A 16,752-nucleotide genomic window follows, 5' to 3' on the forward strand; every position below is an offset into this window, starting at 1 on the left:
ATACTTTGGCAAATATCTTGGCGGGAATGTCTAACATCGCTAGCATGCGATAATTGGCAGGCTCTTTCCAATCACCCTTCATGTGGATCGGTAGTATTATACTATATATATATTATTTCTATATAGAAATGAAGTCCAGTCCTGTGAGTTTGGGTGTAGTGGCACAGAGAAGAATGCATTCTTCAAAACTATGACTGTGAAGTAGGCAGCTTCTGTGGTGATGCTACACATAATTGTTGCCGGATTCGGAAATAAAGGAAATTCTGCTTCTACAATGTGGTTAAGATGGTGCAAGTCCTGCATAAAACACCATGACCCCCCGGTTGCCTTTTTGACAGGGTACACACCCGTGTTGCATGGTGATTCTGATGGTTCTAGGATGCCCTGCTTCACTAGTGCTACAATGGTCTCATAGATGCCTTTGTCTGCCTCTCTCGAAAGTGGGTATTGCCTAACTCATGGTAAAATGGCTCCTGGCTTAATTTTTATTTTTACTGCTCCTATCCCTTTTAATAGCCCCACACCATTGTTTGCCAAATCCTCCTTGAGAAAGGTTGGCAGTGCTTTCAGCCCCAACACCCTCTGTGGTACCTCTCTGTAATGTATTCTCACCCAATATGTGATGCTCATTTTGAACACCATCTTGTGGTCTGATATGTTGTCTTTGAATAGTTCTTCGCCTGTAAGTGTAGTCAACCTGTACCCTTCTGCCAAGGCGATCACTGCTCGCCATGGTCTCCCTGTGTCGTCTGTCCCATGCACTTCTATCCAGTCATCCCCAATATTACTGCCTCTAATTCTAGTGGCGCTATTGTTCCTCCTTCTTATCCAATGGTACTTCTGGCCTGAATAAGTACTCATTTGGAATGCGCCACATTTTCCCTTGAATCTCTGGGGGCCATGCTATTATTATTTCAGCCCCATACTTAAACAGCTCCTCGTCTACTGGCACCCTCCTCTGTACCTTCCGTCCACAATTTGCATGAATGATCTCCCTCATTTTTAGAAGGTTTATCACTGGTGTGGAACACACTATCCCCTTGTCAGTGAATGAAATGGTCATGTTTAGTTTGCTCATGTTATCTCTCCCCATTATGTGTACAGGCTTCTGTCAAGAATAAAGTAGGGGTACAGCTAAGTCGTGTTCCCCTATGGAAAGTGCAATATCTTCTGTGAAAGGAACCACTTCTGTCGCCCCAGAGAATCCTTGAGCATTCATGGCATCGCCTGGCATACTATATTTCCCTTCCCTGATGCAGTATTTTGTCTCCCCTGTGTCTACAACAAAGGAAAAAGTCTTGTCACCTATGGTCACCCCTATGCATGGTTCCTCCGTAGGTTTGGGCGTAATCGATAGGATGGAACACATCAAGTCTGTCTGTGGGTTGTCCTATAGAGGGTATAATGACATTCCGTTTCCCAAGAATGGGTTGCCCCCCACTACAGTGACTCCTGTGCCACTGTCCCATTGTTTGGTCATGTACTGTTCTGCATCTGCGTTATTTGCTGTGCCGTGTATGCGTGTTGTGTGTTACCTTGCATCTGTGTTATATATGTTGCCTGGGAATACTGCTGCATAGGCACTTGCATTTGTGGTGCCTGTGTCATTGGCTGGTGTGTCTGCGGGTATGCGTTTCGGTGTCTGTCCTTGTTGTTGTGTCTGGTCCTGGGATTGAACTCGTTCTGTTCTACTTGATATCATGGCTGGTATTGCATTCCCCCATTTTGTTGCGCCTCTCCCCTGCTTCTGCATATCCTCCAAATATGTCTTTTTGTCCACACACCAAGCACTGGGGTGGTTCTCTCATTTGCTTCTGATAACCCCAGAAAACACTTCTGGGCCCTGCTGCATTTGCTGCCCATATCCTTGAAACCCCCTCACCCCTGAAAATCCCCCTTGGCAGCGGCTTCTCCGAGGGTCGCCACCATTAGCCCCTTTACATCTCCCATTGCTAATTTCTGTCCCACTGTCATCCTTTATTATATCAACAAAAGGAAGGTCTCAGAAAATGTTTAAACAGTGTACCATAGCTAATCCTCATGACACTAAAAGGAAAGCATTAAAGTAATTCCAGGTCTCCTACACATCGCAACTAGGATTCTGCAATATAACAATAATGTAGATGGTCCTACGAGACTGACCTCTATGAAATGTCCGCATCCTAGCATCGAGGGGACATGAGATAGAAAGAAAGTCTGACTGGAGCTGCTGTGTCCCTTTGCTTCATCATGCTTCACTGACCACCATCTGAAATCGCTTACCTGACCTGAGTCCAGTCCTGAGAGTGGTCCTGCATCATGTTTTGCTGCAATCTTCCATCGAGAGACCGTGCAACTGTGAAAGACACCAACTGAAGTTCAGCTAGAACCTGCAACCCCTGTGAATTGAGGACTGTGACTTTTGGGGGGAAAAGCAACCTCAGACCTTCTTCCTTTGTCCTGCCAAGTCTGGGGAAGAATCGGAGTACAGTGGATAAGTTACAGAGCTTCTTACTGCCCCCGGTACTGCCATTATAAGTCAATGGGTTTATAATAAACCTTTGTTCTAGCACTTTCACTTTGCCATTGTTGCTTGCACAAGACTTCTGAAAGTTGGGGCTACTTCTGTTAGCTAGTTTAACTTGCATTCTAACCACAAGAACCATTCACTGGACCCCAGAGACCCTACCTGCATTTCTTCCTACTTCAAAGATTCTGTGGAACATTTACCTGAACTATTGGGCAAAAGGTCCCAGACAATTTAGGGCTGGACAATTTTAGCTTGGGATCATCCCTGTGGACCTTGAGTGCATAATACTAATTTAACCTTTCCTTTGCAGGAGTTTCTGATATGTAGTATGCCCTATAACAAGTGAATGTAAAGATGTATCTATTTTATTCAGTGGTGTGTGATAACTCTACTTGCTAGTAGTCATTTTTCTATAGTGTGTTTTGGCCAAAAAATAATAACTGTATTAGTATACATCCTGTCAAATGTAATCTGTGATTCCCATTGTGTGACCTCATTGTGGACCCTTTACAAGCTCACTGCCTCTGAAGAACATAGCCTGGACCGCCTGTCACTGCTACCCATACTGGTTTGGCTACAGCTCCCCAGAGTTGTCCCTTTCACAATATAGGTTGGTCTTCTATACATCTGTCCACCAGGCCAGAGTATAGAAAATCAGTCCTAACACTCACTTCCCCCTATGTCCTCATCCGATTTGGTGCCCCCACATCACTGTTAATATCGTCCACGTAGTATAGCCTCCTTTAAGTCGGGTCTTCCCTTAGCTTCCCCTCAAAGTCAATCAAGTTCCTGCTATCCCCCAACCCGGAAGACCCTGTGTCTGTTCTGTCTGCTGGTGTAGCAGTCCTGTCCTACTCCGTTCGCCTATCTCCTCCCACCTTGTTATCTACCGTGCCCATTCCCCACTTTATTGTCTTATTGCACACTCCTCCTCTCCTTGTGTTTGTGCTCTCTTGGAAGTCGCTCTATTTCCCACTTTCATCTTTCCCTTCTTACTAAAACGTGCTTCTTCTCGTCTTCCTGTCTTCGCCTCTCTATCTCTTCGAGCTCCCTCCTTCTCCTCATCTCTCACTGTTCCCGCTCTTTCTCTTCCTCCCTTTGTCTCTTTGCTATCTCTTGCATTCGTTCTTTTCTTCCTTCTCCTTCCTTTCTATTTCCTCCATCATCTCTGCCCATTCCTGCGCTTTGCTGCTCCCCTTATGACTCACTACTTCTTTACTCGCCCCTTCATCCATTGACGCCTTGCTACTTCCCAATCGTCCTCCTGGAACATCTTACAGAGTTCGAATATCGAACATGCAATTTGTTAGCTTCTTCCCTTTATAAGTGTCTTATATGTGTGTCTGTAGTTGTTGCTGCATATTTTTGGAGAAATATCTGCACTGTGCATAGCTTAGTCAATTTACCTTCTGTGCTATAGTTACAAATCCTGTCCTTATATCGCAGAAGGGCCTTACATAGGCACTGTAGTCAAGGCTTTCAGTACTTCCATTATTATATAAGCACAAAACATACTTTCAATGTATTTTTCTTAATTTCACAAATACCAGTTCTCTGCCACCTTCAGCACCCCCACCAATCTTGTGCATGCACCTTCCGTGCACCCCTGCAGGACAGCCTACTCCGTCTATTTTAAATTTTCAACACCAAGTTATGTACCATCTCGTGGTCTCCTTGACCTATGAACAGACCTGATGGGTTCAGTATGTATTTAAAAACATTGGATCTTGGTATTGAGGCTGGATTAACTCACTATATTTCCAATTCAATGAGGTCCTTCCTTTCACTCGGTCTCCTATGTTATATTCTTCTGATTGCACCCTTATTACGCCTTAGTGTGCATATAAATCCAATATTTTTATCTTATCGACTATGTCTACATATGTTTCTGTCGATTTTTGACCCACCTCTGTGGCCTGTAGTCTTCTCGCCCTTCTTCAGGACAACAACCAAGAATGACCATCTCCTCACTCTCGTGACAAATATCGGTGGAAGATGTCTTCCACAATCTTACGGTTTCACACTACCTACAATAAGTATAAAACCAAACATTTATAATCCAGCCTCATTACTTCAAATCAGCAAATTCAATTATGCTTACCAACCCTAAATGGTTGGAGAAATATCTGCACTGTGCATAGCTTAGTCAATTTACCTTCTGTGCTATAGTTACAAATCCTGTCCTTATATCGCAAAAGGGCCTTACATAGGCACTGTAGTCAAGGCTTTCAGTACTTCCATTATTATATAAGCACAAAACATACTTTCAATGTATTTTTCTTAATTTCACAAATACCAGTTCTCTGCCACCTTCAGCACACCCACCAATCTTGTGCATGCACCTTCCGTGCACCCCTGCAGGACAGCCTACTCCGTCTATTTTAAATTTTCAACACCAAGTTCTGTACCATCTTGTGGTCTCCTTGACCTATGAACAGACCTGATGGGTTCAGTATGTATTTAAAAACATTGGATCTTGGTATTGAGGCTGGATTAACTCACTATAATTCCAATTCAATGAGGTCCTTCCTTTCACTCGGTCTCCTATGTTATATTCTTCTGATTGCACCCTTATTACGCCTTAGTGTGCATATAAATCCAATATTTTTATCTTATCGACTATGTCTACATATGTTTCTGTCGATTTTTGGCCCACCTCTGTGGCCTGTAGTCTTCTCGCCCTTCTTCAGGACAACAACCAAGAATGACCATCTCCTCACTCTCGTGACAAATATTGGTGGAAGATGTCTTCCACAATCGTACGGTTTCACACTACCTACAATAAGTATAAAACCAAACATTTATAATCCAGCCTCATTTCTTCAAATCAGCAAATTCAATTATGCTTACCAACCCTAAATGGTTGGAGAAAATACACACACTAACCTCCAATTTGTAAATGATGGGGGTTGCGGAAGTTGGTATGGATGAATACCAAGTGTTCAAGGGAGTACAACTTTCAAACTCACACAAAATGGCTCCCAGCTGATGAGTAGAGAACCACAAGGTCACACTCCTATAAAGCAATGAAGTCCAGAGTCAACCTTAATGTCCAGACATATGGACAGACTGCCAAAGTATACCACCACCCAAGACAGCATACCTTGCTTTCTCCTGCTTTGTATCTATTCCACGTTTTCATCCTGCATCTCTCTTTGTCACCATCATTGTTCACCAAGTGATCACAGAATAGTCAAGCTGATTAGGCCTGCAAGTTGGGAAAGTTCCACGAACATTCACCGCAAGAGGTAAGTTCTCTCAATCAGGTTGGCACAGTACCTTAATATGAAGAACAAGATGCAGCAGAAGACCTTGGCTCCTAGCAGTTCCTGCGGATCTCACTGTTCCTGAGCCTTAGTCAAGGGGTCAAGAGGGAGGACATTGTGGTACTCCTGCATTGCACAGGATTGTCAAAAAACATTGACAAAATGGAGTCACTTCAGTTCCAGTAGCTGTAATTCAAGCACACAAGCTGGTATCCCTCTCCCTGGTTAATCCTAACCAGCTTTGTGAATGGTATCCAGGTGTCTTACAAGTTGATTGGTCCCACCAACTCAAAGGAAGAAGTCGTCCTTGAAGGGGCTTCTATGTCGAGATGAACTTGGCGATTCGGACCTGCAGCAGGGCTTCACTGGGCAAACCAACGGTCCAGGAGTTGCAGAAGCCGTCCTCTTCCAGCTCGTCTTCGGTTCTTTTGTTCCAGTGGTCGACTCTGCTTTCCAGTCCAAGAGGCTCACCTTTTAAACAGTTTTCCCCCTTTTATCCCAGCCTAGCTGCCACTCACCCAGCAGGGTGGCTCTCCTTGCGAGACAGTCAGCCAGCCAATCATGCTAGAGTGCATTTGGGTATCCTAGGAGACTAAGCAGAGTGAATTTCGGGCATCTCCCTCACTTGCTGCCCACCCCAGACACTCAGACGCCAGAGGCGGTCTTCACTCCTGAAGCCTGCCAAAGGCATAGAAACAAAGGGACCAAACCTAGTTTGGCACGCAGAGACAAACGCTAGAAGAACCTTCCAAAAAGAAATGGTGAAAAAAGAAGACCGGGACCTGTTTAAACAAAGGGGCTTAAGGCGCCATCTTGAAAAACATGGCTCCCGTGATTTTTAGCTACCAGTGTTCGCGGTCGGGAAAAATCATGGTAGTTTGTTGTAAAACCACTGCCACCATCCATTTTGATAGAAAAGGGTAGCATTTGACTGCTACATGAGTTTCTAGACACAGGGGATACTAGGTAACCCCTCCAGCACTATATAGGAAGATAGTGTGTGCTGGGTCTAGGAATTTAAAAAGACTAGTAAAGTCAATTTAACCTTACATTCTCTGGGAAACAGTGGTTTATCCCAGAGAAGGATTTTAAACCTAAAATACATCCCTGTGTCACTGCACTGAAGGTGCTGTGTGACACACATGACAATATGATGCCTATGGAGTTATCTAAAACTCCATAATCAAAGAACACAGTAAAATACACATCAAAATACACGAAGGCTCACACTCTTTCCAGGTAAGAAAATCAAGTCCTCAAAATCCAGGAAAGTTGCTGGGGGTCTCTAAGGTGAAGGGAATTAGCACATTTATGATAATTCTCCCTAACAGCCTTGATGACAAGAATTTCCCCGTCTCCACTCGTCCTTGGCTGGGTGCAGCATCCCTGCTTGCTTCTAGCTGCGGCGATCACGCCAGCCCTTCCATGTATCCCAAACCTGTCTCTCCTTCTCCCTTCACTTTGAAGGCCTATAGCTCCCATATTATTCATTATGGCTTCTCCATGTTAGTGAAAAATGTGCAAGCTAAATATATGAATACTTTTCATCTTGTGGTTTCAGCTTTGGTGAAAGGTATAAGCATAGAGATATGTATGTGTGTCCGTCCTCTGCCTAAGTGAGTCACAGCATGTACGTCATGCCTATATGTGATAAACTATTGTATGTCCGTGCAACCTCATGAATGGATGAATATATACTTCATGTATAAACGCGACTACATCGTGATGTCAGTGATGACGTCATTGATTTTTGGCTTTGCAGTCAAGCGACTTGCTCGATCGATGTCATTTCCATACCATCCAAATCATTCATTGGGTATGGCCTGAATGGCTGTCTGAAGGAATAGTGTTTCTCATACCTGCGGTACATTGATGACTGCAGTGATGGGCCTACGAGTGAGGTACATCTGTCGTTTCTCTGCCTTTGTGCTGAAAGCTGTGTGAGGGCCATGAGGGTCATATTTGGCCCCCCATCTACAGGTGCATTCTAGGAGACTGTGGCGAAACTATATTTGATGTCCCAGACAACATTCTCAAACTTGCTGGAGAAAGTGTTGGATGTGCTCATGAGGCATGCCAATCTCACTTCCCACAACCCAGGTCCAGGTGTATGCAGCAATTGCACAATTCTATGCCATTACCCATTTCTCTGATGTCATTGCAGCACTTAATTGCACACATGTGGCTTTTGTGCCCCCCTCCACCCTCAGGCAGGGGAGCCTGCATACCGGTTTCGTAAATACTGCCATTCCATGAACATCCAGATGGCCTGTGATGCAGATCTGACCATCAGCCACTGCTGAACATGATTTCCAAGTTCCACACGTGATTCATGGTCCTGAGGAACAGCATCCTGCCTGCATATATGGACACACACCAAGAACAGCGTACCTGGCTCTTGGGTAAGTATGAAATCTGATGATGATGCAGAACAGGCGCACACATGGAGACAGGCATGAGATCATATGTGAGGAAACTAGAAGTCCCGTAAACTATATGCCATGTGGCAGTAAATAGCCCATGACCCATAATCCAACTAATGCTGGCCACAGAAACACCTGAGAACATTCTACATTCTCTGGCCTGTGCCCACTCACAACCACCACAACCCCTCTACCCCCTGTGCAGTACACATGAGCACACAAAGGCCACCAGCACAATAGTTATTTGAAATGAGCATTCAGAAGCAAAACAGTAATGTTGAACACTCTCCTTCCTACCTGTTGTAGGTGATTCAGGCTATTGACTGCTACCATTTGTTGTTGTCACTAGTGAGGAAGCCTGGTACACCACAGGAGCCAGCCTGCAATGGGGCACACAAGAGGACCAGGACGTGCACAGAGTACATATTTGGATTACCTAAGGGAAGGTTCAGATGCCTCCACCAGACAGGCGGGGAATTAATGTATACCAAAGTAAAAGTGGGTATGATTGTCGTCACTTGTGCTATGCTGCACAACATGTGCATACTTAAGAAGATGCCCATGCCTCCAGATGAGGACATTGCACGCCCTGACTCAGATGATGAACAAGATGTAGGTGATGACAGGGCACCTCACAATAGATGCGAGGAATTGAGAGAAAGACGTATAGTCCGGTAGGATAATGTGGACAACTATTTCAGAAAGCACATTTTAACACCTGTCACTATTTAACTGTCACACTATTGAAAGCAAGCGTCCCCCATAAGGCAGTAACCTCCCCACAATGAGAGGCAATGAGGACACACCCCAGAAGGGAATGATACCAGGACCAAGTGCGGGTGATGTAAAAGGGTTGTTATATAACCAATATAGGGCATGCAAAGGACTCTGCAAGCTCCAAGAGCACTCTGTCTGACAATAGCAAAGACAGTCATATTTATTACAAAACTACGTCATAAATCCTGTAAGCTATAGAGGGCACATAGTATCAGGGATTGGGTGGCGTTGACTAAGCTATAGGTGGTGCATCGATGAGCTGCTCCGGGATTGGTGGACATCTGCGTGGTGCCAACGTGGGGTGGACGGGTCAACTGGGCTCGTCGGGGTGGAGCTGCCATGCCAGGCGCAGTCTGTGTCAATGATTGGTGGCTGCACTAACACTTTGCCCTTGTGGCCACACCCACAAACACTTAACACTATAGACGATTCCAGTTGTCCTGCAAATCCTACAATGTTTTAGTCGAAGATCAATGGGAGACAGGAGAAGCAACATACAATGTGAAACTTCACCAATACATCAGTGTACAATTACTTTTGACCTATCGACCAAGTGTCATAAGTCCAGATGTTTTGTCAGAGGGCACAGGGTGAGCTGCCTTGTCATTCTATTCTGTTAGCTGTGGTGAGAGATTGCTTTATGATATGTTAGTACAGGGGTGAATAACTGTCTTTATGACCAATTAACTTGGGGTGAACTGGAGTACTATTGGATCAGTAAGGGCACATCGCTGGCCCCTCAAGGCGCTGGAATTTAGGACCAGGTTGTACATAATTCACTTGGCCAAACTATGGCGGCCTCTGACACGGGGGAGGTAAATACTTGAAGCGGGTCCAGCAGAAATGTAGGGAGGTGAGTTTGTGCTGATCGAGCACCAGCAAGCCCTGGCCGGCCTTGGCGGGAGGAGGGGGAGATGGCCTTGTATCTCTAAGCGATTCCCTGTTCCTGGACTGCACAATATATCATAAGAGGGGATAGTTACTAAAGTTAGTAGCATTAGGATGATTACATATTTCTGTAATTTATGGATTTGTTTTCTTCTTCATGCACAGCAATGGGGGTCTGGCAGTGGCACATGCATTACATAACGTTAGTTGAACACATACTGATAGTTCATAGGACAAATGAATAACAATGTGAGGTAGCGTCAGGTTGGATCGTGTACACAGGAGCATAGAAGCAATATGTTTGTTTACAATTGTTCGTAACAAAACTGGTTCAACGCCCTTGAAGGCTGTCACACTACTTAAAATGTGTTTCACTACGTTACACACAAGTATTCTCTGTTATGCTTTTTCACTTACTCATTTGTACATTAGCAGCAATCATTAGTTAGCATAAGGCGGAATCTATCAAGCCCTTTCATTAAACCTTCAAGGCACCATGGCACATGGTATCTTGCAGCGGGCGAGGGTCATCCTCGCTTTTATTAACGTTATAAGTTTCATTCCTTTCCAATGCCCATGTTATCATTTACAAACAACCCTGCTAACCATTGGGTTTTGGTATACAGTTAACACTTCATCTGGGGGATCTGGGCAGGGGTTCATGGAGGAAGGTTATTGACACCAGATATTTTAAATGTTGGGGGTTAGATGCAGGGTCGAGGCTTGTTTGATTAGGTTGGTTCTTGTTATTTTCCAGACTCAGGCTACAAGTCAGGTCACTTCTAGGGCTGTGATGTACTGCGGAAGGTAAATGATACAGTGTTTGTTCTGATACTTGTTCGTGTCTGGTTGCTCGTGAGAATGGGCCTTTAGCGCATCTGCCATGGGGTGGAGGCGTGGGGGACTTGCATGGCTCCCTGTGCGTGGTGAGCAGAGGCACAGCTACAGCTTTTGCATGCAGGCTGTTTCGCTTGGGGTTTGGCCCGTACATCTAAAATGGAGTCTTGGCGTTTTCAAAATGGTGTCTATGGTATGTTACAGTACGGGTCGTGTGGCTTTTTGTGTCGATCAGCAGCCATCCTGCCTCCCGGGCCCAGGTGCATGGGGTCCGCTGACGAGCCACGAGCCTCACGGAGGTGGGGAATGTGGGGAAGAGGGTCCTACAGACCTGTCCTCTCATACATTTCCCCCCTTTCGTTACTTAAGTAACGAATACTGTAACTCGCCCAACCTCTGGCGTTCTTTCTCATTAGCAACTGCTTCATCCCACGCCGATGTACCCTTTATTGGCATCCAGGCTTTACATACCCTTCGGAGACTCTCCCCCCTCCTAGCCTATTCGTCAGGTGTGCAGGTCATATATATACATCCTCCATCTCCTTCCAAGTCCACCCATACCTCTGTATACCATTCCCGTTCTTGGGGCTCCTTTATTGTGGTATGATATAACCTGTCTACTATATCCCCATCATAGTATAATGGCACCATTCTATACTTGGGCTCGGGGTCCTCACCTGTTTGTACTTGTGCTTCCTGCATGATTTGTGCTGCTCCTCTAGTGTTGCCCATTGTCACCATCATCATTGCGCCATTTGGCACTGCACTTGCGCAGCATCGAAGACCCAACTGGCACACGCAAAAAATCAGGAGTAAAAATACCACGATGGGCATCAACATTTTGACTGTCAGCCCCAGCCAGGATGGTACCCAAGAAAAAATGTTGTCGAACCAAGTACTGGCGTCCGCTCCGCCTTCGTCCCTCATTCGTTCCCCCAGGTTGTGCACCGCTGCGATAACTTGTGATAATGTTCCATTGTCCGCATCTTCAGAAGGTACAAATATGCAGCACACGCTCCCGATTTTTCGGCAAACACCTCCATCCATTGCCGTTAACATGTCTAGGACATACCTGTTCTGCATGGTCATTAACTGTAGGGCTCTTAGCTTCACCTTGATCACATTGAACCCTTCTTCAGTGTCGTTGGCCATCTGGATTAGCTCCCAGCGCGTGATCTGGAGTCATTTTGCATTGGCTCATGCCTGGATACTCGGGATAAGGGAGGCGAAGAACGTCTCAGCAGAATAAAGTGCCGGTACATGTCAGGAATCTGTGCCAACAGTTCTGAGGAAGCTTCGGATATGTAGTTGGATTATCTCCACTGCCTTGATATCACATCTTGTGCATTGCCCGAGGGCAGGGCATACAATGGCTGTTCTTCTGTTGGTTGTGTATTTCGTTCACGATGGGCAGCTGGCGCTCCTTTTCCTCCATCAATGTGGCTCTCCGGGATTACCATCAAAGCTGAATGCAGTGTTGCCAGAGAGCATGTGACCCTCCAGGATTGTGGGAAGTGCAAGTACGCCTGTTTACCGCAGACCCAGTAAGTGTCCATTAGTGCTGCCGTCCCTTTTTTCATGTCTGGGATGATGAGTGTCCAATTGCAGTTCTTGTGTGCACCCATGAGGTTTTTTCCCTCGCCATGGAAGCACAGTTCGTATGAGATTTATTTTTGCATTTTAAATGGTTTTTCTATGGCGGTCACCCAGGTCAGTTTTGTGATGTTTTCCTTCCAAACTGGTATACAGGTTTTCTCGATCCATTGTAGTTTTTCTCCCAGCAGTCCTCGTAACGCTTCAGCCTTGCATGATATTACTTCATCTTTCCATTTATTGTCCAAAAACAATGTCCCTTTAATCATGAAAAAAGGTTCTTTTAAACATATTACTCCTTTAGCTCTTGAGTAGCAGGTTTTTTCGTTTTGTAGCATTTCAAAAGATACTTTGTGTGCCTGGAAGGTGTTCTTAATTCTGCACAGAGTGAGATGAAGGAAACACTGGGCATCTGCAAGAGGCAGTTCTTTAGGTAGCAAGACCTTAGGTGTGCCTGAGGCGTGGGGAATCAGGGAACAGACATAACAACTCTTGTTGGTTGTCTGTTTTGCCATGGAGCTCATGTCCGCATACCATTTATTTGACTGATGTGGATGCCTGGGGTCCTCTATTGTGTCTAGGCCCAGGCCAGAATATTCGTCATATTTTTTCCTCCGCGCCTCCCTCCTTCTTCTGCTGCTTTTAAGGTAGCTTTTCGCTTCTCTTGCTGCTTGTGACATTGCCCTCTCTTTTCCTGCGCCCCCCTTTTCCCATTCATCATATAGGGCCAAAAACATCTCTGCCATCTCTGCATTCTCTTCCTTCCTACGCGCAGGTGGTCTAGTTTCTGCGGTTGGGTTAACTTCTGGTGTGGGCATTGTGGCAGTAGTGTCGTACAACCATGATATGACAGAAGAGTTACGATCATTTAAACCATAGGCATTGTATTCTAAGACATTTGAGGGGGGAGCTGGGCTTGTGGTCGGTCTGTTGTTGGTGTCATTTGGGGGCTGTACATGGGTAGGGTCTGTATCATAACCCCATATAAACTGAAATCCATCCCATATTAAATAAGCCCCCTCCTTAACCATTCTGGTTCCATTCCCCATGTTGGTTCCATTCCTTTCCCCCTCATTCATCTCGATAGAGATGAATGCGATAAACCTGTAGATGATGAGACCAAAAATCATGGTAAAAAATAGAACAGCGCACACAAACAGACCACATTCCAACGAATATCTATGTAAATCAAATACATTATTTATATTTCTAACTGCCCTAACATTAGTCGTTGCGGGCTGCCCGTTCGTTGCCATGGTTGCTCCTATATGCTAAAACGTTAAAGTGCATTAAGCATACTCAACCAGTTGTACTTATCATTTTTATCATAGAACGAGAGTAAGGGTAAGAACCGTGTGAGCGGAGGAGAGAGACAGAAAGAGAAAGAGAAGGAGAGAGAGAAGAGTTTTAAATATTGTAGTTCAACATTATCTACATTTTGTATGCCCCAGAAAATAATTAATTTCATTACATTCTTGGCTTTATCATGCATTATCCTGTACACATGTAGGACATGGTTATCCTTGTTTCTCTTTTCTATTGTGACACTTCTGTGGTACCTTGTACTTCTTTCTCTTGCTCTTGTGTAACGCTATCATAGGCTTTTTGTACGTCTGTTAAATGTATCCAATATCTCAGGCCCTTCACTTTTACTGCTGTCGGTGTGCAGAACACTGCCTCATATGGGCTGTGAAATCTTGGAGCATTCCACCTATGCATGAAGCTCTGTGAATTGTATTGCCTCACTTCCTTCCTCTCGTGTGAATGGTGGTGCAAGCTGTCTTGATATCATGCGAGCAGCTCTGGTGAGTTTTGTCAGATAGTCATTGAATTCTTCACCTAATATAGTGACGCTTTTGTGGGGGTCTGAATGTCTGCGGAGTGGGGAGTGTGCTGTATGCATGCGTCTTCCACTCACTATTTCGTGCAGTGACAGATGGTGGTCCTTGCTTGGCTGATTTCTCAACTCGAACAAGGCCAAAGGCAGATAATGCACCCGATTTCTTTTAAGGGAGAAACACAATTTTGATAACCTCCCCTTCAGGAGGCCGTTGATTTTCTCACCTACGCCATTGCTTTGCAGATGATAAATCGAGCATAGTTTATGCTTAATTCCTAGCAAAGCTGTAACTTCTTTGAAGAGGTCATTGTCAAAATGCGTGCCATTATCCGAGCGAATCACGTCGGAAATTCCCCAGCGTGGGAATACTTCCCTCACTAAGAATTTTGCAGCGCACTTGGCATCTGGACATGCACAGGGCCCTGCTTAGACCCATCTAGAAAATGGACAAACTACCACTATCATGTACCGTGCACCATTGCACCTTTCTCCCATATCTGCATAACCAATGTGCAGTTCTCTGAATGGGCCTGTAGGTTTCTGTATTGTTCCTCGCAGTGTTCTTAAGGTCATTCCTGAATTGTATATCTGACATGTTGTACACTCCATTGCCAATTTGGATATATGTTCCTGTAGCCCTGGAACAAACCAATCTTCTTGTATCTCTGCGGTGATATGTTGCTTTGCATTGTGTGCTGGGAAGTGTAATTGTTGAAATGCTATTTTTAGGAGCTTGACTGGCATTACCACTTTCCCTGTGTTATTTTGACGCCATAAAAGATCTGTTGCTGACTGGCTACATCCCCTCTTTTCCCACAGCTCTTGTTCTTCTTTACTCGCTCCTTCCTGTAACTCTAGTATTTGTGACACAGGCATGGTGTTGTAACCATCTGGGAGCTCTTCCTCTACTCATTGGTGTATTAAGTACTCACCTGGCAGTTCTTTCATTAGTAAGAGGCTTCCTTGGCTGCAGCGTCCACTGCCGCGTTTCCCAAAGAGATAACATCTGTGTTGGTGGTGTGGGCCTGGCACTTCACTATGGCTACCTTGGTGGGGTCTTTCAGTGCCTCAATAAGGTCTTTCAGGAGTTCTTCATGTTGTACAGGCGACCCATCTGCCCTGTGCAACCCCCTCCGTCCCCACCTTGCCAACCTGCCATGTACTGTAGTGGTCATATATGCTGAGTCCGTATATATTGTGACTGCACACCCTTTTGCTGCATGTAATGCTTCAATTAGTGCCGAGTAATGGGCGGGCAGGCGCTGCTGTATTATTACTTTGTACTCACCTTCTTCCAACCTCACAACAGCTATTCCTACGTGCTTTTCACCTGTGTCTGGGTTTATTGATGCTGACCCATCTATGAAGAATGCTTCTCCTTCATTTAGTGCATTTTCGCTCACCACATTGCTTTCTCCCTCCTCCCCCTTGTATGTAGCACAGTCGTGTGTCTGCATGTCTTCCAATGTGCATGGTTCTGTGATGAATCTTGCGGGGGTTCACTGTGTGGGATGTCTTTACCCATGCATCCGAGCCCTACCACAAAAACTGTGCAGTACTGGCATGGAAAACATCATGATGGCCAGAACTTCCCAGAAAATGCACAGGGAAATGCATGAAGAATGGGCTGCCACCCATTTTTGCCTATGTTGTGAGCACAGAAGGGCACAGAGCCTAAAACCATTGTAAAAGGGGCAATGCTGATTGCCAAAAGCAACCCATAACTGGTGAGAATTCGTTTTCTTCAGGTCAAACATGGCTAATTTATGGGCACAAAATTATTTTACTGCAGAACTACACCAATGCCATTTGTTGAACCTGGACAATATACTTCCATGTAATATCTCTTGTTTGAAATGCTTGAATTCAAGACTGATCCAAAAAAATTGCATGCAGTATCCGCTTTTGACTGAGGGCGGCACTAGCAGTCTAAACTCTGACAGGGAAACTGCATGTCAGGAGTTGCAGGAGAGGCCTTTACATCAAAGGCTGGGAGTTAATTAAAATCTTAACCACATGCTGTTCCCAGAAGACAATCTGATTTAATTAACAGGCCAAAGGCTGGGAAACCTCTCACCTCCAGAGATTCACACCAGGAGTTAGAATCTCACTTGACCTCTTGATTGATAGAAGGCAGACTGGCTGGGAGCCTCCTGGAGACCACACAATAGGCTCTTGCACTTGAATAGAATATGTTGATTTTGACTGTTTCCTGTCAACAAAGGCCTGCCTGCCAGAAGACACATGTGATCACTGACCCACCCAAGTCTTGGAAGCGGACTCCAACACTCTGAGAACTGAATTGAAAGCAAAATATATATTTTACAGAAACACTGATAACTCTTTGTAATCAAATGACAGGAATGTATAACTTTGAGAGCCTTCATTTAAAAAATGTACTTTCGATTCAAGCCCAAACTCCAATTTGTGTGATGTTCTGGGGCAAAACCCTGCTATTTATGTATACTACAGACTCTGTGTTTAAGCTAGAGACATGGGAATTTACTGGAGTATGTATGGAGAGGCCGTGTATATGTGTATAATTTTTAATGAAAAACCAATATTGCAAAAACCAGTTAAAAAACGCAAAATGTTGCCGTTTCTGAATGCAAGCTCTTA

At 44.9% G+C, this 16,752-nt stretch overlaps 1 protein-coding gene across 1 annotated transcript; it reads right to left on the bottom strand.

The window, feature by feature from the left end:
* Positions 1 to 15,080: 15,080 nt before the first annotated feature.
* LOC138515274 (ribonuclease H-like) lies at positions 15,081 to 15,590 on the bottom strand. The gene has a single exon (XM_069630199.1). The coding sequence runs from the start codon at positions 15,588 to 15,590 to the stop codon at positions 15,081 to 15,083; it is 510 nt and encodes a 169-aa protein (XP_069486300.1).
* Between the last annotated feature and the right edge of the window lie 1,162 nt (positions 15,591 to 16,752).

Source organism: Ambystoma mexicanum, chromosome 6q, assembly GCF_040938575.1.
Source record: "Ambystoma mexicanum isolate Mex_15411 chromosome 6q, UKY_AmexF1_1, whole genome shotgun sequence".
Taxonomy (NCBI): domain Eukaryota; kingdom Metazoa; phylum Chordata; class Amphibia; order Caudata; family Ambystomatidae; genus Ambystoma; species Ambystoma mexicanum.